This window comes from Neovison vison, chromosome 2, assembly GCF_020171115.1.
Source record: "Neovison vison isolate M4711 chromosome 2, ASM_NN_V1, whole genome shotgun sequence".
Classification (NCBI taxonomy): Eukaryota; Metazoa; Chordata; class Mammalia; order Carnivora; family Mustelidae; genus Neogale; species Neogale vison.
The window spans coordinates 177,028,262-177,049,911 of record NC_058092.1 but is presented as its reverse complement, the minus strand read 5'-3'; the positions used below and the strand labels follow the sequence as shown (position 1 = coordinate 177,049,911).

The following is a 21,650-nucleotide window of genomic DNA, read 5'->3' as shown; positions in this document are numbered from 1 at the left end:
GATTTGCCCCTCTAAGCTGTAGTTTTCTCATCAGTAAAATGGGCATACCTGTATTCACACGGGGTTGTGAACACTAAAGATACTGGATGCCAGCCGGGCACTCAGCAGGCTGTCAACAAACTACAGACACCATCCTCAACATCACTGCCATCATCATCATCACTGCTGTGATCCAATTTGGAGACAAGGGGGTGGAAAGAACCCTTGTGAGGCCCCTGGACGTCTCAGGAAGAAGTAACAGATTGCTCACACCCAAAAGGAAACAGATAGTAACATTTTTTATTAAATATTACAGTGGATCAAAAAGTACAAAATATCTCTTGCCTGCTATGTGATTGGGAAACTATTGGCACGTAATACAGTATCAAAAGCAGTAATAAGTACAATTTGGAAAACATACAAAATTGAGTGTTTATAGTTTGGCTCAGCATTCTTCTGGTAGTGTTTAAACTAATGCAAAGGTTACTCAATAACCTCTCCATTGGGAAACTATGTAATATCACTGGGCCATGTTGCTATATACAAATAATCACCTTACAGAGCATAGAGGTTACGTAGCTGGAATCACCAAAAGTATACAATATTTACAACACAGGAAAGTTTAAAAAAGTATAAACAGCCAAGAGATTATGCTGCTATTTTTCAGACATATTTCAACCATGGGGAGACAAGCAGAATATCAAATACATCAACAGCCAACACTGGAATTAAGTGCTCAAGATAATCATTGCAATGGTGTGGGTCTCACCAGGGCAAACTTGTTCCCATTTCTCTTTAAAACTGGGACAAGAGTAAAACTGGACCAGATGGGACTTGGCTGACCACCACCAAATGTGACTTTGTGGGACAACATGTGAAGAGAAAGAAATGGTTCTCTTTGAAGGCACACTACATAAAATATTCTTGTGGGATCACCTTGAAATTTCCATCAGACACACCAACACACTGAAATACAGTACTTGAGAATTCATGCACCAGGTCAGAAAGTTGTAAAGTCAACATTGAGTTTTAATAAACCCTTCTGTATATGCCCTGATAAACAAGTGAACTTAAGAGCTTCTAGCTAGTAAATAAATAAGTCAGTCCTGTGGCAAATATTACAAGTTCCAATCACTTACTAGAAGAATACTAAATTCTGAAACTCAGCTAGGCTGGGGTGTTTTTCTGTTGTTGTTTTGTTTTGTTTCTTTTTTTGTTTTGTTTTGTTTTTCCGTTTTTGTTTTTTTGAGTTGCCAAAAGTTAAACCAGAAGTTGCACGGAAAGTTTGTTTTTTTTTTTTTTTTTTAAATATTATTTAGAATCTCCAAATCTCCAGTAAATCACGGACTTAGTGCTATTTTGAATTGCAACATTTCTTGGAAGCCACGCTCAGTAAATAGATTTATGACTCCATTGCCAATTAGATTCCACAGTTTCCTTTACTAAACTACCAATAACAATGGTTTGATTGCACAAAGAAAGGCTTGTGCAATTCCATTCAATAATAAGGCCCCTTGAACTCAAACAATGCAAACAAAGCCCTATTTAAGACATTTTAAAATGTAGTTCTCAGCCAATGAAGAATTCAATGGTCTTTTTGAAAGATTTCCAAGATCTCTGTTCGGAGTTTTAAAACAAATAACACACTGCTTCTGTTGGGAATGTATACCCCCATTTCTCCTTATTCGTCCTGATGTTTTGCCGAGGGTATGAGCTTCCTCAGACAGAAACAGTGAGTCTCCTCTCGGAAGAGATGAGAAAAACAAAAGCTGGACTATGTTAACATTGTTTGAAAAATGGTGTGATCAAATTCCAACGTGATGAAACCAGACTGAAATCATTGTAGCGGGGAAAACAAATGCCCATATTCCAAATGGATAGGTGAGCTCCACCAGGGACAGGCGGCCCCATTTCTTGGAGAAACAAACTCCTAGAGACTGTGCACGATCTAGCCCATGTCTGCTGCGGAAACCCTGGAGATTCCGTGTTCTTCCATGTCCTCTGATTCTGTGACCATTCAGTCTAGTGCAACTTTCTTCTAGGTGTCCTGGCTAGCGTTCTGCCAGCTGGAATTGAGATCTCTTTCCCCCTCTATCTTGTGCAATAGCAGGATAATCTGCACTCACACATTTATAATCTATATTCTACTAGTCTATCTATTGTTCTATTAAATATATATATATATGTAAATATATATATATATGTGAAATTCCACAGGAAGGTAAATAATTAATTGAAGCAAATGGAACTCTTAACACTAGATCTCTACATTCTTTTGTTTCCACCTTTGGATATTAAGTATGTTACATTGAATATTTGGCTTCATATCATGGAGACATTTCAATACAAATGCACGGCATGCATGGCTTTGTTTAAGAGCCGCAGTGTCCTTGTTTACCAGTTGTGATTATTTTGCAGTCGAGTTACCTACTTAGAAGTTGAAAATTGTCATCAATTTTCATAGAATTAAATATCTCAGAGGTAAAAGACTGGTTAACTATGGTTCTACTGTCTACTGGGAGTTTTGGGGGAGGGGAGGGTTGGCTGGGAAGTTCATCAAAGCAGTCTTATCAGCAGGGATGGGACTCGGAAAGAAAATCCACTCTGTATCGATGGACTTTTAACACGCTTAGAAAAACGCATCCACCTTGATGTTACAGCTCAGCAGCGAATGGAACAATGGGGCAAGAATGGAAGTACACACTCTGCACATCTGACTGCGTGAACAACTTGACCATTTCTTCCAGCGACAAAAGAAATTGTAAGGTGGACCGTATTGCCAGGTGGTTAAAGACATGACACACGCCACCAAGTGGGCACGCATACACCCAAATCTAACGCCCCATAAACCCCCAAGAAGATGACTTGCTTTTGAAATGGGTCATCCAGTATGCCAATTCTCCCCAAAGATGGGGCCTGGGAGGTTCTTCTTGGGAACGACAAGAAACCAATTCGATGAAGGCAACGTGACTACCTACTACTCAAAAGACCATGGCCCGGGGAAGGTAACTGGCGCCCGGGCCTCCAGCCGCTCCTTCTCTTCTGGATCGTCGAGCTCCATCTTCTTCCCAACCCCCTTTCCCACACTGTTTAAAGGGATCAGTGCCAACACCAATGTAAATCATTTTGGCTTCTGTTCTAATTTCTGAAATTCCTAAAATATCTGTGCAGCCCACAAATATGTCCTCTAGACTCTTGTAATTCAGCGACTTGCTGCCAGTGAGGTTTTTGTTTTTATGATTCCTCTGGTATGTAGGACAGTTTCACAGCCTAGATAAGGTAAGTACAATGCTCGATATTTTCACATAACCCAATACTTCAAAGCAAAGCATTTGGCCGGTGAGCAGTGTATAAGCTCTTTCAACTATGCCATTTATGAGGAACAAAATCCTTAAGTTGCGGATCTGCAAAGGAACATTCTTTGCACTATTGTGTGCTCAACTGTTTCTTTTTCGTTTGTTCCACTAGAATCAGTTGCTTCAATTTGTAAACAATAACTTTACCACCCAAAGCTGCTCAAAATGATAAGATGTGGAAAAATTACAAACACACATCAACAACTAGGACAGTCAGTCAGCCTCGAAAACAAAACAAAACAAAACAAAACAAAACAAAACCAAAAGACCTGCAAACAAAAGCGATACTGTTTAATTAAAAAAAGAAAAAAAAAAAAGGACAAGAAGTAACTGGGAGAAAATGGAACTACCTGTATATAAATTAGGTGAGCAAACAGTGATACGGGTAGTTTTAAGAAGCAAATATATACAGTCATTTTAACAGTGTTTACTTCTCTGGATTGTTTAATAGTGTCAAAAGGAAAGATCTATTGAAGTTCCACTATACATTGCATTGATTGAACCTTGGAGAGTTTTAGGAAAAGAGGGGCATCCCTTGGCAAACTCTTGCCAGTCTTCCTTGCCCCTTCCTGTGAAATGCCTGCCCCCCCAACTTTTTTTTTTTTTTTTTTTTTTTTTTTTTTTGCCCAGATTGTTCCTGACCATCGGAACTCAAGACGGGGTCTTCTAAATTCTTCCCGGGTACACATATGTCCCTTCACGAGACCCTCGTGCAAAGCGAACCATGTAGGTCCAAGGGCATCTGTGTAGGAAGGGGCTCGAGACTGACCAGCCAAGGCTGGAGTCGTCCCAGAAAAATCAGGTATGTTCACCTCCCCTTGGCGGCTCCTTTGGCTGGGACTGATCTCATCCCCGGATTAGAAGAAATCCTGACTTCTAATTCTATAAACCGGCACCCCCCAGGGTTGGGAGGGAAGCTCCGTGAGCCACGCCGCCGCGCAGGAGGCCCGGCAGAGCTGGGCTTACAGTTTTGTACCGGGGTGTACGGACGACAGCGGAGAGGAAGGGAAGGCGGCTTGAGGATTTATAGCAGCTAAAGGGTAAATGCTGTTGTGCAAAAGGTCCCCATACGAACTTCCTATGGGGGTGGCCGCGGCCAAGTGTCTGTAAAGCTGCTGAGAATTTGTCGGCGATGTAAAAATCCCCCTTTGCATCACAAGCGAGTGGAAAGCCAGGGGCTGCATGAGCGGAGAAAGCACGGTCTGGTTTTTCAAGTACTGCAGAGAATGGGAGTAGCCTGCCGGGAGCCTGGAGTTGAGGCCCGAGCTGCACAGGCTCCCGGAATACAGACCTGGGAAGATGGGGGAGGAGAGCGGGAGCTTGTGGCCTTCGGACGTGGCCCCCGCGTGGCCACCGTGCGCCGCCTTGCCGCTCTCGCTCTCCGGCTCCGAGGAGGCCTTCTCCTTGCCGCAGGCCTCCTTGGCCGGGTCCAGGGGAGACACGGCCCGGGCCTTCTTCCCCGCAATCACCAGGTCCAAATCTTCCAGGCTGCGCTTGATGGGCCGCGCGGCCCCAATGTTCTGAGGGCTGGCCTTCCGCTGCAGGACGGGGTGCACCATGCCGTCGATCTTCCTGAAGTTCTCTAGTCTCACGTGGTGAGGTTTTCCCGAGCGGGAAAGCGACTCCGAGTACCTTTTTGGGGCCGACGTGGTCATGGGCGAAACCCGGCAGGCTTTGGGGTGACAGTCCCGACTCTGGCTGTTCATGACCTGGAACTGGGAGACGCCTTTGTTCTCCTGGGGCCCCGGGGCCGCGTGGGCCAGGCCCAGGACCTTGCCCGTGGGTTTGTGCAGATTCTTGGGAAGGCTCAGATCCGTGGGCTGATCATCTGTGGGGGCTTCTGCCGCTGCCGCCTTCTTGTCCTGCAGGTGCAGCGACGCGAGATAATTCACGTGGAGCTTCTCTTGGTGTTTGTGGGAAGGAAAAGAGCTGTTGTCCGATTCCCTGTACATGTCCCTGCAGGGGTACTTGGATGTCTGCTCGTTGTGAAGATGGTGTTCAGTGTGTCGGTAGAGGCTGTGCAGGTGAGGAGAGGAGTAGAAGTCGGCCAGGAAGCTGGGCATGTGGGAGTGGGGGAGCGCCCTTTTCTCCAAGAGCTTCTCCTTGCCCTCCTGGATGTCTTGCTTCAGGACGTAGGAGTCAGCAAGAGGGCTAAGGTGGTGCTTGGAGAAACTGCAGCGGTGAGGATCCGATCGACCGAGCTTGTCGTGCTTAAAAATGTCACTGATGCTCTTTCTCTCCTCCGATGGCTTGCTTCTGAAACTCTGGACGTGCTGAATCACCGAGGGCCGGCTGACCGCCATGTGGTCAGGACCCTGGCCGTGGTGGGCCTGGGACAGACCCGAACACAGGTCATCCCTGGCCATCAGTTTCTTTTTGCTGATCAGAGGGGGTGGAGAGCCATAGGGGTAGCTGCTGGAGAGGCTGGCCCCACTCACTTGCGACAGAAGCTTCTTCTTGGCCAGTGGGGACATGATGCCGGGGTTGCCCCTTGAGTAGAGCAGAGGCGTGTAATTAAGTCCGTGGTTCTCATTCATGGGCCCGGTCAGGTCTTTGTCTTTGAACATGTCAAATGACTGGACCACGAGGACCTTCGGGGTCTGCTTGAGGGCGTTGTGGATGTCATCGCTGCCCAGCTGGTCCACCTTCACGGTGCAGTTGGCGATGTAGTCCGCCATCGCGGGCAGCTTGTCATCCTCCAGCTCACTCTGGTTGGCCAGGGGGGGCTGCGTCGTGGCGAAGCCAGGGAAGGGGGCTTCTTGGAGTTCACTGTCGGGGTTCTCTGTAAAACAGCAGGTCTGGGGGTCTTGTTTTGAGTCCACAAGAGCACTGGGGGAAGTGAGGGACTGTTTGCCAGCCCCGGAGCCCAGCGCCGGAGCCCTCTCAGGGGCCGTGGGGGCACTCGGGAGTGGAGGAGCGGGCCCCTTCTCTCCCACCTCCTCTGCTGTCTTCTCGCTGTTGGCACCTTGATCTGTGTCACTGTCCTTTTCTGGGTCTGCTCTAGACCCTAGGGGCCTCGCTGCAAAATCCTGGTAGCCTTCCATTTTCTTCTTCACGTCCGCTGCCGGGAGAGGCTCAGTGACGGTCTTCTGATTTAACGTCTCTTGTTCCTTCTCTGGCTCTGATGAAGCCTGATAAAATATTTCAAAAGGCAGTCAGAAGGAAGCCAAATGCATTGACACTTTTGCTATGAAACAAAATATTACACGCAGCAGTTTTTCTTGAAAACAGGCTTGTCAATCAGCTCAGGGAGTTTCTGTAAAGCTTTATTATCCCCCAATCACAGCTCTAAACAAAGAAATCTAAATTACAGAAACATTAGGGCAGAAATGCATATTTCGCTCAAGTCCCTTGTGAGACACCTATCAGGAGAGCAAAGTGTTCTGTACCCGTGGCATACTATCTTACCACTCCTTGATTCTAATATATAGTTTAATTCTGAGGTTGTTTTCTTGTCAAATCAGTCAATTATCCAAATGGGTTTTAAATTACATGTTGTGCTTTATGACACTTTGGAGAAAGATTTTTTTTCTTTTAAGCATCTCTCTTTCAAAAACCAACCAACCCCACGTCAACAACAACCAACAAACTTACTAGAACCCCTTGCCTTTCTCCGAGAGAGCAAGTTCCAACCCAGGGCGTTCAGTACGATGCATAAAATTAGCAATGCATAAGTGTTAATTTCTACTCAGCACCATATGACATGCAGAAAATGCTAAAATACTGGAAAATTATGCAGATGCAACACCAGCCTGTCTACCTGAGGGACAGAAGGACTCCAAGTCCTTCTAGGCTGCAGCAAACTACATTTCTATTAAAGCTAAAAATGAAGTCATCAAAATTCAGGCAGTGAGCACCTCCCCAAATACAGCTTTTCTGCTCACTGGAATACACCGTAGTCAATGAGATGGATGCTCTTTATGTGTCCGTATTGACCGAGGTTATGGGCACAATTTGACCCATTCATTGCATTATGTAACTGTGCAAAGTTTGACCTTCGAAGGTCATTTTAACTTTCCATCTGTGACCCAGCTGGCTGACGGGCCCTTTCAAAACTGTCACTCTGTCCTGACATGTCTTAGGGAACAGTCACAAAATAGTTGAATTGAGCTGGTCTTCTCTCCCAAGCCCCCTGCCTCCCGCTCCACTGCATCTCATTCCTTAAACGTTGTTCTTTGTTAAAGAAAAGAAGTGTTGAACACATTAACATCTTTGGGTAAGATTGAGGATTCTGGTGTAGGGATGCATAGAAATAAACATTTTAAGGAATCATACCCTTTCAGAGATGTTTCGCCTTAAATCCACTCGAAGATGTCCCTGTCTTTTAGACATATGTTAGACCTAAGAGCTTTTGCTTATTGTCTTTCTTTTCTTCCCTCCCTCCCTTCCTTCCTTCCTTCCTTCCTCTCACTCTCTCTCTTTTGTACTAATAGCTGCCTTTTCCATGACAAATATCATTTCTTATTCCACATTAACAATCATCACTGGTCTCTTAAGCTTATGCATTACATGAAAATACAGAAAAATGAGTACGTCAAGGGAAAAAAGGCAAATTGCATTTAAATGTTAGTTTCTGATGGGGCTGTGGATTGAAGTGAAGCTACAGGGGATACTCAGTCTCACTGAAGTTTCTGTGACCCAGGCCTTTGGTTACAGAGTTCTGTGGCTGTCACTGGAAAACAGGTTAGGGAATCTCTGAAAGCTAGGCAGAAAAAAGCAAAGGACCCCTTTTAGGCATTTTAGGATCTGTCTTGACATGTTACACTGTGCCTTCCCACCAGGCAACTTGCAATCCAATGACCTGAAGACAGTGGGTTTGGCTGGAAGGGATTTATAAGCCCTCCTATCTCCACTGTGTTCATTGCTGTGTACTGAAAATATCAAAAATTAAAGACAATAAAAACACCAATGGCAATAACAAAATCCAAACCCCCAACGCACAGTCAACAAGAAGAAATACACCTGGTCAAACACATGGGTCTATGTTGGACGTGGGGAGCAGTTCTTACCATAAGGTCAACTTGGAGAGGGTGTGAGATTCCAGGTCGATCAGATGACCTGATCATGATACCCTTTGACCTGCCAGACACTTAAAATGCCCCGAGGCACTGGGGCCTATAAGAAACAGGGAGCCTGAGGACTTTCAGGGTTTCTGTGAGCCAGAGGGAACAGCCCTCTTCTTGCTGACAGGCATCTCCCACACTGATGGGCTTCAGGGCGATGGGCTGACGATCCCTCCCGCACCTCACAAAAACAGCCATTTCAAACTCCGTCCCCACAGTGGAGCCACTCAAAGGTCAGCTGGCCTCTGGCCTCAGTTTGTCCTCTGGTGCTTTGGCAATGCTGTACATATGGTATCTAACAGAACTCACTGATCCAAAACCCTGTAATAAATCAGCAGGCCAACAGGATAAAGGAAGAATGGAATGTGAGCCTTAACTTGGAATTTCCTTGCTTTTGGCCATTTATGTTGCAAGCTTGCAGATGTTTAGAAATCTCTCTGCATCATCTTTTTCCCCCATTTTTTTAATCACTAAAGCTTAGAATAATTATGAAACAAAAATGAAGGCAACACAAAAGTCTTTTCTTGGTATTCATAATATCTTCTTACTCAGGAGTCAGTTGGGTAGATTAATTTCTAGTTAGGAGGCTGGTGTGTGTGTGTGTGTGTGTGTGTGTGTGTGTGTGTTTTGAGCCAGTGTTTAATTAGAGAGTCTCTTATGTGTTCATTATAAACCTGATTTTTAGGGGGTGTTTAATATCAGCACCAAAATTCCCTCTGGGGTTGGATCCTAGAACATGCTGTCTCCAAATGTTGCTGCTAAGTTTTTTTTTTTTTAATGGGCAGCAGGATTTTTTATTATTCATGTTGAAACAGAGCCCAGATCAGCCTCCATGCCTGGCTATACACTGACGAGTAATGGCTTCTACCAAAGAGCTGTGGGGGCTGTGGGTAATGGGGCTGGTTTAAAAAGGTTGAGAAACTACCTGTTAACATGAGAGATAATAATGGTTTCAGAGGAACAATTTCAAAATTCTCCTATAAATAATATGTACTTAAGATATTTCTAAGTTGGTCTCAACCCAAGGCTGGTGCACAGAGGTCAGTTATAGGAGGCAAAGGAATCTCTGAAGGTTCGAGGACAGTCCTGCAGAGACACGGCCCCTCGTGTCAACATCCCTCCTTGCTAGAATCCACAAAGCATGTTTCCGAGGCCCACCAGCTCCTCGGATAGACTGACTCTGAAATGGCAAAGAAGCCACATTGTTCACACCAGAGTCCCATGGCTTCACAGGGCTGAAGCTCTGGTTCCTTCTCTCTCAAAGCTGGCGTTTGCTCTGTTTTCCACAGGATGTTCCCCTCTTTCTAGATCCTGTTCTTGGCCTATCCCATGTAATATCACACACTGCCTTCCAGGGCCCCAGTGGACCTACAGATCCGCTCTCTGGGGAACTGTGAAGCTGGGGGAGAGGGGGTGCTCTCAGCCTGGGGCTGCAGGGGCACAGGGACCCGGCTGCGGACGCAGGGCTCCGGAAGACCTGGGACAAAACGGATCTCACAGAGGTATTTCTATGGAGGACAGCGACTCACCTCTGATGATTCCTGGGGCTTTGGGGCATTCTCTTTTTCTTTCTTGCTCTTAGGGATTTCATGTTTGATGCGTTTGGTTGCTGATACTTTTGTTTTATTCTCATGTTCCTGGGAACTGTTCTCCTGTTTCCGAGGTTTGATTGGAGGCAGGGGCTTATCTTCCTCTCCTTTAATAAACCTCTCATACGGTAGGATTAATCTGGAAGGATAGCAGAAGAGATGATCAATCATGGGAGGCAATTCCAGGAGCATCGAAGCTACTGGGTTTTCGCTTCTTTTCTCAATGCAAGCGGATTATTGAATGACTCCATCTCCAGTAACACAAGTGGATTTCTAGAAATTTACTCCACAGCTCTGGGCTCTACTTCCTCGGTCTAAAACCAGTGCCTCACAACTTACAAACACTCCTTTGCAAGACAGCTTTCTGGTTTTGTAACTCTATATACCAAAGATACCAACGGAAGCGTCCAAAGTTAACATCATTATCACAGCTCATGGAACCTGGCTAAGGGCCAACAAAAACAACACAGCAATAATAGCCACACTCGCGATGGCTGCCATTCATTTGTCGTTCTGCCAGCAGTGATTTATGGAGCACCTACTGTGTGCGCCGCGTTCACGGCACTGAGGTACAGCAGTGAACAAAACACTCAAAGCCCGTGACTTCATGACGATGATATCCAGGGAGGTACTGGTATGCCCCAGGTTAATGTCCTCGATACACTATGTGGATTATTCCATGTAATCTTCCCATCTTTGCGGAGCGTTATTGTCATTGTTCTTACTACTACAATGACCACGACTACCATTATCGACTCCCTTTTTTAAAAAAGATTTTATTTATTTATTTGACAGACGGAGATCACAAGTAGGCAGAGAGGCAGGCAGAGATAGAGGAGGTAGCAGGTTCCCCGCTGAGCAGAGAGCCCGATGCGGAACTCCATCGCAGGACTCTGAGACCATGACCTGAGCCGAAGGCAGAGGCTTACCCAGGCATCACTCCCTTTTTAACAGATGAGGCAGATGAGGCCCCAGAAAGGCTGAATAATTTGCCCAAGTATCACACCTTTTGTTAGAGATGGAATATGAACCTTGTTCGGCGTGCCTCTGAAGTTTATATTTTCATCCACGTCAAAGTATAGACCAAACACTGAAGACAAAGAGGCTTATGGAAGGCAAGCACAGTCGGGCTGAGAAAGCTAGCTATCTTCTCCCGAGCTCCGAGGCGGGTAAGGGATTCCAGTATGAGCTCCTTTTTTGGGGTGCCAAACAAAAGAGGTCCCCGGGGAGGAGGAGGGCGGACAGACCACTCAAGCCACAAAAATCAGAGGGCTGAAAAATTCAAGCACTTCAATTATATAACTTTTAAAACAAAGTACATAAAATTGTTCTAAAAAGAGAAACATCAAACAGCTCTAGTTTTAATCTGTTTTCCCTTTGCGACATAGCTCTTGATCTGAAAGGGAAAAATAGCTGATGTAATTAAAAGGGATGGATTGCATTACAATCTCAGTTTCAACTTCAGTGATTAAAGTTTTTATAATGCATTTGGTATGATTAATGACTCACTGTGGGATTAATACAAGACTCAGCCTTAAAAATATGAACTTTAATACAGCAAACATAATTTGTTTTAAATAAGACAAGTTGACTCAATGAAGAAAATGTACTTGGCTTATAAACAACATAAATCTGTTCAAATATTGGGAACCCTAATTATTTTTAAACTAAGACTTCCAGGCAGAAACTTCTTTGGTTTGGCTATCTGTTAGCGAGCCACTGAAAGTGGTTTCTAACCAAGAGATCCGCACCTCAGCTCCTTCAACACACACAACTGTACAGGTTCCCGAGTACAGACATATCAACTTTATGATAATATTTCACCGTTTAATAAAATACCAAGTAAATTATGGGAAAACAAAATCCCAATTTATAACGTATTAGAAACAAAATTCATTTACTGAGCATGCTCGGACAAGGTATGTGCAAGGAGGCGTGAATAATAGTTTCGAGCCCTCCATCTGGCAGGGGGCCAGCCATGAAGATCAACACAGCCCATGGGGAATAGTTATCTTCAGATCCCATTACAAACTGAGTTTAAACATGTTACAGCTGCTAAAACTGGGAACTGTTCTCTCTGTGTAGACTTACTAAAATAATATATGGCTTCCCACTGTAATATTACAGTTAATGTTTATATAATAAAAAGCATAACTAAGCAGAAGAAGAGAGAAAAAAGCAATCTTGTTCATACTTGAATTTATCCCGTCTCGTCTGTAAAGTCCCCAATGTTACCCCAATCCCTTTTATCTGCACAGTTTTGCTGGGGACTTGATCCCCTTTCAACATTGGCAGGTTGCGGATTTCTGTCTGGGAGCGAAAGGCATCGAATATTTTACATTGGAAAAAAAAATATTTTAAATAGACTTTAATGAAAACATTTTTTTTTTTTTTTTTATTGTTGGGACAGATAGGTTTGTTTTACTTGTGTTTGGTTGCCATGGGAACCTGAGCAGCACGGAAGTCTGGGTATTCCGACGGTGGCTGTTTGTCGGGACCACCCTTGACATCGACTTCATTCCCTCATTGACACAGCGATACCTTGAGGAGACCTCCTCGCAGGGAAGCACGGCCCGTTACCTCTGAGTGTGGGGAGAGGGTTCGAGGAGGCAGAGAACTGGGTGGGAGACACCCAGCTTGGGCCCAGAGGACCCCTCACCTCCAGCTCTGACAGTTGGGGTTGGAGCTCGCAGGTCCTCCAGAGGGGTGGGTGCTAAGGGGATATGAATTTCCTCATATAGCTTTGCAGATTCAAGAAGCAGGGCAACATTTCCATTTCATCCCCCCCCACCGCCCGCCACTTTTTCTTGCCTTTTCTTTTCTTTTCTTTTTTTTCTTCTTCACTCAACTCAGCAGCTGGCTGGCCGACAGCAGTTAAAAAATACATTTCACTTTGCTGGTCAAAGGCCTAAAGCCAGAAGCAGGAAATGTGGAATTAAATGTTTCTTGTATCTGGAAAGAGGCATGACTAAGGTAAAACTGAATCCAAACACAAGCCTTGCTTGTTCAAGGTTTCCAGAGGGAGAGTCTATGTGAGCAAGTGAGTGAGTGTGTGAGTGTGTGTGTGTGTGTGTGTGTGTGTAAAGGTCAATTGAGTGGCTCCCCCCTCCCTTCTAAATCACTGAAAGATAATTATAGTGGCTCAGGGAAAAAAGGTTCCCAAAATAAAACAAGAAAGGCAGCAGCTAAAAGGAAACAAGTAGAAATATGACCAGCTAAGCCCTGAAGAACAGGGCACGGTCTCGCCCAGCACACAAACAATCACCGTTCATATAGTGATTTCCGTTCGGTGCGATTTTCACTGAATGTTTTTTCAGTTATCCTGTCATGGTACAACACAATTACCCCACAGGATATGATCTTATCATTTGATTATTAGAAGTTTTCACAGCGCAAGAGGATGAAAGCTATTATGGGTTTCTGAACATTTAAACGTTTAGCGTACATGTGATACCATTACAAACAGGTTAGCCAATATTAAGGTCAACATTGCCCAATGCAGGAAGCTGAGGCGGTCCGTATTGTATCAAGAATCTAGTATAATGCAACATGCCTGTGCCTTGCGGATGATTATTCCTCAAATATTTGTAGTACAACAAAGATTTAATCAGTTTCCAAACTATACAGATAAAAGCAAAAATGCACCCCAGCCCCCAAGAACTCATTACACAGGAGAAATATTTTCAATGGGCTGCAACTCTAAGAATGTGGGTTGGGTTTTAGGTGGGTGGAAGTAATGGGGAAGAGAAGCAATATATTCATTAGAAAATCCAGAGAGATTTTTACCCCCGATCTACATCTACTCTGGGAATTGAAAGCTAGGCAGATAAATGGGCCTTTATTATTATCCAGATTTCACATTTCAGATTAGCAAAATGCTTATTTACGATGCCATTAATGGCCCTGAAATAGGTAAGCCATCATGTATTAAAAAATAACATCTTTCCATAGGCATAAGATTTGTAGCAGCATGAGATTTTATTTTTCCCTAGGAATAATACAAGAATAACATTTTCCACCCCAAAGCAGAAACAGTAGGGGAGCCTTTTGCTATCACCAAGATTCTTATTAAATTCAGTCACTGTGAAAGCAAGATTTTTTTTCTCCTTCTTTTTTCTTTTTTTCCCCTTTTTTAAAATAGAGACGACTCAAAATCAACCCAAGTTAAAATTAACAAATCAATAGCATTATAACCTTGATTTATTAGCATCTGAGCCACTAAATTATCATCATACAAGAAATTGCTGGTTTGAAAAGATTTCGGCTTTGTTAAATCTCAAGTTAAATAATGGTGCGCCGTCTACTCGGTTTTTAGATCTGCCTCATCTGATATTATGAAAAATTCAATACATTTCTCTACAGCAGAAGTCAGGGGTCAGCAAATCTATTACTGTAATGTAAGTAATCTGGCAACCTGCCAACTCTTTCTCCCTTTTATTATTTTTTTTTAAACACCAACGCAGATAATTTTATATTTACAAATTCTAAAATCCTCTGGGGTCTTGCCTCTCTTTCTCAACAAAAACCAGCAGCCTCACGCTCCAGAACTGTAGATGGCACATGTCCTCATCATTTGCATTTCATACAAAAGAAGAAAAGACTCTTCATCTTTATTAGGCGGCCTTCTCCCTTCTCTCCCCATAGGCAGAGGGAAAATAATGTCAAATCGCATCTGAACGAGTAACCACTAATAATCTTCTGTATTGATTCATGCTTGCATGGAATGACGGAACTTTGGAGCCCAAACACTGAGCCAAGAGCGCTCAGGAGGAGAAATGAGAATCCGTCTATTGATAGAGCTCTGCAAAACGATATTATGATACTGTCTAAAACTGATTCAATTTGGGGAATTGGGGAAAGAAAGCAGGAAATTTTTAGGGTAGTAGTTGATCATCAAACTCACCAGAGTTACTCTGTAGACGCTTTAAAGGCATCAGACCTGTGAAAAAGTCTAGGCCCAAAGACCTCCTGGTGCCCTCGGAACAGAATATCTTAGGGGCAGAGGGGAAAAAAGTTGGTATGCGTGTCAGGGCAAAAAATGCTACTGCTATTCTTACATGTATTAGGTTTTTTTCACAGTCGTAGAAAAGAAATGACATATTGGTTCCACTGGGGCTTCAGACCTGATCTGATCCCAAATGAAGTCATTATACCTCCAAGTTGAGTCCTGGGTTGATAAATTCTAAGGCTTGGCCAGACATTTTCCTTCTCAGCCAGAAACTGAAAATATAACTTCACTGTGAAGTGTGGGAAGCAATCTTTCACCAAATATGAAGCCAATAGAAGGTATATTTTTCTTTTTTGAAGGTGATGTATGCATACTGGTTAAGGATCCAAGAAGAAGAGAAAGTTTCTACTCCCACATATGGTTTACCTCTCAGGGTTCCAGACCATGACCAAAATGGTGGAAGAGCCTTTGGGTAACAGGGACCAAAACCAAAGTCAAGTACACAAATGTACTATGGTAGTGTACATAGAAGTGGGATGTTTCCTCAGTGGTCACAACACTCACTGAGTACAAAAGAAACTTTGTTCCTGTTCTTTTTAAAAGCCAAGCTCCACCTGAGAAAGATGTGGGTTCTGGGTAATGATCTCCTTGGTTTTATGGTGTGAGTTTCTCTAAAGCAGAAAAAATAGTGTGCAGAGGGTGAGAGGTAAAATATCAGCAACCAAGAGAGCTGAGAAATAGATGTCCAGTACCCCCCTCGAACAGCTGAAGAGGTGAATTGAAGTCTTTGATCATCAAACCACAGAGACAGAGTCCATGCTGACATACAGGCCACAGAGAATGAGCCTACGGCAGGACTCATGTAAGCCAAGAACGTGGTGGGAGAATGCAGCACGGATTCTGTATAAAAGACTTAGCTTAGCCCATGAGCTCACCAAGGGTAAACTGTACTTAGCTTTTTAATAAGGAAGTGGGCATAAATCGCATCATTTGTATTCTGTGTGAGATACCCAAAAGGTATGTGGCCCATTATTATCAACAATATATGGCCACTTGTCTTCAGAAGAGCTCTTTCTTGTGAAAACTAACTGCCTACCACTACTCGAGAGGCAGTAGAAGATGAATGAGAAAGTTTTTTGAAGGCACTAATTCTGAATCTTTGCCCTGGAAGTGGTGGGAGTGTTGTTTGTTGGGCCTAATGACTGACAGCCTCCCTAATGGTCCTGGAGTGCCTGTAACCCTAAGCAAAGAAAGGAGGGTGAAAAAAAAGGGACCTGGATCTTGGCCCCAGCAAGATGGCGGCTTAACTCCTATAAAGGATTGCCAATGTGAGAAAGGTAGCTTGAGGATGTGGGCCCCCTGAACTGGAGTTACATTGATCTATGGGATCTTGGTGAAAAGGTGGGGAGGGAGGGTGGGGAGGGAAAATTCTGGTGGTTCTTCTGTATTGATTATAGACATTATGACATTAATAGCAGCTGCCACATATGAAGTGCCTCAATACCAGGCATTTTGTATGTCTTACATTCAACCATTACAAAAAAAGTATATACAGGTATGCTATTTTGTCCTCATCTCATGGATGAGGAAATTGAGGTTCAGAGTTAAATAGTTAAATAACTAGTAAAAGGCATGCAGCTATTAGGTGCCAGCATTTGAGTTCAAACACAGATCTGCTGGCCTCTTGGAGCTGCCTGCCTTCATATTAGCAGGGCAGCAGTGCATTTTCTTTTTTTTTTTTTTTAAAGATTTTATTTATTTATTTGACAGAGAGAGATCACAAGTAGGCAGAAAGGGAGAAAGGGAAGCAGGCCCCCTGCTGAACAGAGAGCCCGATGCGGGACTCGATCCCAGGACCCTGAGATCATGACCTGAGCTGTAGGCAGTGGCTTAACCCACTGAGCCACCCAGGCGCCCAGCAGTGCATTTTCATACGTTGTCTAAATAGCACCACCACCAAGGAGATACTGAACCGATGACCCCTGGCTTCAGGGAACCCTAAGTTCTCAAAGCGCTAAAAAAATCAAGGTGAGCATTCTCCTTTTCTCAGAGGCCATTCCGCAAAGAGTCAATCCAGTTACAAGGGAAGCAGCCCTATGGCTCAGACACTGGGCACAGTGTTCCTCTTACAAAACGCCAGGATCACTAGGCCAAGATTCTCTAAAAGGTGGCAACTGTGATTGGATCAGGTCCAACTTGCTGGTGGACGGTAAGAGAAGCTCAAGCATCTACCCTCCATGAATTCCAGTCTGTAGCACTTAATCTACACACACAGCTGAGGTTCTTATGGCCTCTCCAGCTAGAACAAAGCTCCTCAGGTGTTTTGCTTCTATGATGCCTCTGTGCCACTTCTAAGAGGGTCTACACTGATGTTAGCCCCACTGTCTTTCAACTGAAGACCACAGTGAAGAAAGTTGGGATGGATTTAAGGAAAGCTGATTTTGTGCCCCACGGATTAAAATACATGCACAAAACAGAGAATGCAGACCATTAGCCCACCCAGCCCCCCACGATGCCAGCAGCAACTCTTCTTCTCAATGAGAAAACAATGACTAGCTCCGAATGAAGTTGCATGGATCCATTTCATGGCAGGTGAACATTATTATTTTAAGAATAATGGACAAATGTAACTACAGTGTTTTCCAACATAACGAGCACCCCACAAATGAAGGCGGGCACTGCCGGTTATGTAAAAACAGGCAAATAACTATTGCATTTAACTCCTGTGAAGGTGAGATCTCACAGGTTACAGAGCTTCTGAAATGTTCAACAATTCCCCCACACATTTATTACTTTGATCAAACTTTGTAATAACTTGTATAAAACCAAAATGTTCCAAGAGGTTTTCACTGGAAGAGTTAAGGATATATTTTAATGGTAAACAATTACATTCTTCTATCATCTGATCCTTTTTTTCTTTCTTTTTTGGAAAGAGGCTCTCTGAATTTTCAATAGTGCCTTTGTGAAGGCATCTGCTACTCACGTAATTGAAAAGATGTTTGTGCAGTGGCATGCTTGTGAGTACAGTTATTTAATCTTAATGATAAAGCCCCGAGGACAGAAAATCATAAGTAGAAACCTCTTGTTATTTATCAAAAAGAAAAGGGGCTAAGACACCTAATCTATTCTCAAATTTAAATTCATGCTTGATGAAAACTATCAATAAAACATCAGACCTGCAAAGGTTCTTAAATACTATAGCCAGGTTCAAAGGCGTGAATAGAGGGGAGGTAGGGAGAAAACAAAAATGAGACAATAAAGGAGCCTGACAAAGAAAAACTGTTTGGCAAGCCTTTTTTTTTTTTGGGTCAAACAAAGAACTTGCTGTAGTTTACAGCATGACACACACACTTGATCAGTTTGTGCCCGAGGGTGTTTTTACACTCTAGAGTGTAAACTCTAACTTCTATTAATTACAACTTGCATTCAGAGGCAAATTTAAGAATTTTAAAATAGAGACTTTTTCAAAGGCTGTTGTTTATTTTTTTTTTTCAAACAGAAACCAGTTTTTCTACTCCAGGGTCTGGCAAGGGCTTTGTTTTCCTTTTTAAAAGTTTCTAGAACTATCCAGGCTTTGGAAAGTATCCGAGCATTTTAAGCATGCTGAGTGAGTGAGAGGGAAGCTTTTGCTTATGAAGTTATCAGACTGTCCTTTTGGGAGAGATTCTGGAGGTCTTTCTCAGCCTGCCTGAGTCTCGGCACCTTGCTCGATTATCCCAGGCTGCTGGCTGTGGATAAGAGCCAGGAGGCCTTCTGTGGGCTTGGGGAAAAGGTTGATGAGAGGGCGTGTGTGACACTGGTGCTGAAGTGTTACTTGCCGTCCCCATTGGCCAGAGCCCCTCTCACCAAGCCAGTGGCCGGAAAGGAGCTGAGTCCATAGATGGGCAACCCCACGTGCTCATGGGTAAGGATGGGGCATGGTCTACCCGCTGGACTTTGGGGCAAGGCAGCCAATAAAGCCTGAGAATATAAACTGTAATACCTGCCTTGTGTATCCAGTTTGGAAATTCGGCCTTTGTATTCACCAGACAGCTTCTTCCACCACCTCATTCCCTACCTCTTGACACACATTTCCTAGAGGAAACTGTCCTTTTTGTTTGGATTTAATGTAATTCATTCAACCCCTAATTTCTGAGTCCCTGATATGTTCATGATGCTGTCCTAGGTGCACTGGGGAGACTCCGGGAAAGCAAGAGTCCACGAGCCTTGCCCTCAAAATTAGTATCTTTATGGTCTTGATTTCTACAGTGGAACAATTTAGGCAATGTACAATGACCTCTGAAGTTAAAACCAAACTCTTTAAGATCCAGGTCAAATTCTAGATCCTCCTGAAAGACTTTGCTTATTCTAGCTGAAAAGTCTCTGTTTTTGATACCTGTTGAACTTATTTATAGCAATTACTTACTTCCCTGAGATTTTTTATAGCCTGAAGTATCTAACCCTCGTTCACGTATGTATGGACTATGAGTCAGATTGTATGATAAGTTAGGTAAGCCAAGGATCACAGCACCTTCTGATTCTAATGAATAGTAATGGCCCAGGGTGCCATACTAAGAGGAGTTCTGAAGCTGAGTTTGGGCTCATGGAGATCAGTATGGTGTTCCCTTCGCAATATCTGCCAGGAACGTAGTAGCATGGGCCCCTCCTCACTGACTGCCAGCCCGATTCCAGACCCTGTGGTTTATAGGTTTTCATCATCTCAGAGGGTGCTGTGGACACGGTAGACGTTCAAAAAACACCCAGTGGCTCTTGAGGGCAGCAGCTAAGGAAAAAGGCAGTCACACGAATGGCAAAACTATCCTACCCCAGAAAAAGAAACCAGGCACTGGGAGAGGGCTTCTTACCAATTTCAAACGTAATCTTGGGCTATGTCAATAGACTGATACTGCCACATCCCAAGAAGTATGATATGCCACATCTGGAATCGCTTTGGGTATTCTGAGTGACACAAATTGGAGGCATCTACATGATAGCAGGCCAAGCTGGTGAAAATCCATAAATCGTGCTCTGAGGCTTGGCTAGCAGGACTTGAAGTGAGAGAGGAGCCAGGCTCACAGAGGCTCATCACCAAGGAAATGGCATGCGCAGAAACAGTCAACCTCAGAAGGCAAGGTTGGGTCAACGGGAAGCCACAGAAGGTGTCTTGCTCAGCATGTGGCAGAGTGTTTAGATGAAAAGCACGGTCAATGGTGGCTCTTTTTTCTTGCCCCCCCCCAACCACAGGGCATTTGCACGGAGACTGGAATAGTGCCAAAGATGGTTCAGTTCTCACGGAACTTGGCAGCCTATAGGCTACCTCCATCCTGAGGTATGTTTATTTTAACTTGTATAAAATATTTTCAGAAATATTGGATCTAGTATTTGTAAGGCAGGTGACTTCACATAAAAGTTATCAAGAAATCATGGAAGGTCTGACAGTACTGAGACTCCCATCTGCCTAAGGCAGTGGTGTTGGCTGATTCCACTGGGCCTCTCTGGCCTGGCCATGTGTGCCAGCTTCCTACCCTCCTACCTGGCCATCTGCACCCACTTAGCCACCTCCCCCATAAACATCTGAGGTTGTGATCTGTGGTGTGGAGCCTTCTTCAGCGATCTGCCGGGAAGGACTACCTTTCTAAATTTCCTGTCTGTTGTCAACTGACACTTTCATAAAATTCCTAATTCATGAAAATGAACTAATAGAAAAAAGAAATTTAAAGCAAGGTATATAAAATATAAGCGCCAATGTTTAATTAGTTTCAATGGACATAAAATTATTCTGGCAAATTGCTATGTAAGTGTAACAACGCTCATCTGTAACTGTTCTGTTCACAAGAGCCCAGCCAGGTCAGAAAGCCTCACTTGAGAAGCTCTGGTCTAGAGACTGACTAACTGATTTCTCAGATCTCAAATGCTGAGAACTTGCCCCTGTCTTTCTCAATTGGGTATTGATTAACTTCAAGGGTAACAAAATGAGCAAGAAGACATCGCGTGTCCTAGACATAAAGAGCTGTAACTCACGGTACTTGCCCTCTTGACTTTTTCCTCACAACATGATTAGCTGAGTTCCTCAGAACTTGGTATGTTTTTGGTATTTACCTTAATGCACATATTTAATTTACTCAAAATGTGACCCTCCCACGCTCTGCTTTCTACCTTCAGAGAAGAAAGGCAAGGGGTTCAGCTGACCATCATTTGGGTTCTGCCCAGCTGTATCCAGTCTGGGTCTGGCTCACCCCAGGTCACAGCAAAAGAAGCCCCCCACCCCAACCCTGCGGCAGGACAGTCTTGCCTGGGGAATGCTCATGGGAAAAGCAAAAGTGAGAATTTGAAACTGGACATTACGTATGTAAGAAGATGAAGCGTCATTGGTCATTTCCCGTATAAACAAATAGTTTGTTTATGACCTTGATTTTCTAAATACTCAGTAAAGCACATCATGAAGGCCTTTTGTCTTCATGCTCCCTTTTCTGTCCTTAATAAAACTTCATGTGCTCCTCAGATGTATACCATGTAATTTGCTCAGGAAAATTCAAACCAGTAATCTGGTATTCTGTGTGAAGATTTTTTTTTGCCTCTTGCACATGCTTGAAAAATATTTTTCTAAAAAAGAAAACAAATCTGCACGTGACAACAAAGCCTTTAAAGTGAATCTCTATTCCAGAAAATCAAGCCAAGAGAATTCCATAAAGATAACCCTTTTCCTCTTTTTATTCCTTTCCTCAGAAAGGTGACT

At 43.8% G+C, this 21,650-nt stretch overlaps 1 protein-coding gene across 2 annotated transcripts in view; it reads right to left on the bottom strand.

Moving 5' to 3' along the window:
- Positions 1-259: 259 nt before the first annotated feature.
- ARID5B (AT-rich interaction domain 5B) overlaps positions 260-21,650 on the bottom strand; it is a 177,830-nt gene continuing 156,439 nt past the window's right edge. For both annotated transcript variants that reach the window (XM_044239596.1, XM_044239597.1), the window contains 2 exons: positions 9,928-10,126; positions 260-6,466 (listed from right to left, as the gene is read on the bottom strand). In XM_044239596.1, coding sequence (XP_044095531.1) covers positions 4,298-6,466; positions 9,928-10,126 — 2,368 coding nt within the window. In that variant the 3' untranslated portion in view covers positions 260-4,297. The remainder of the gene's footprint in view (positions 6,467-9,927; positions 10,127-21,650) is intronic.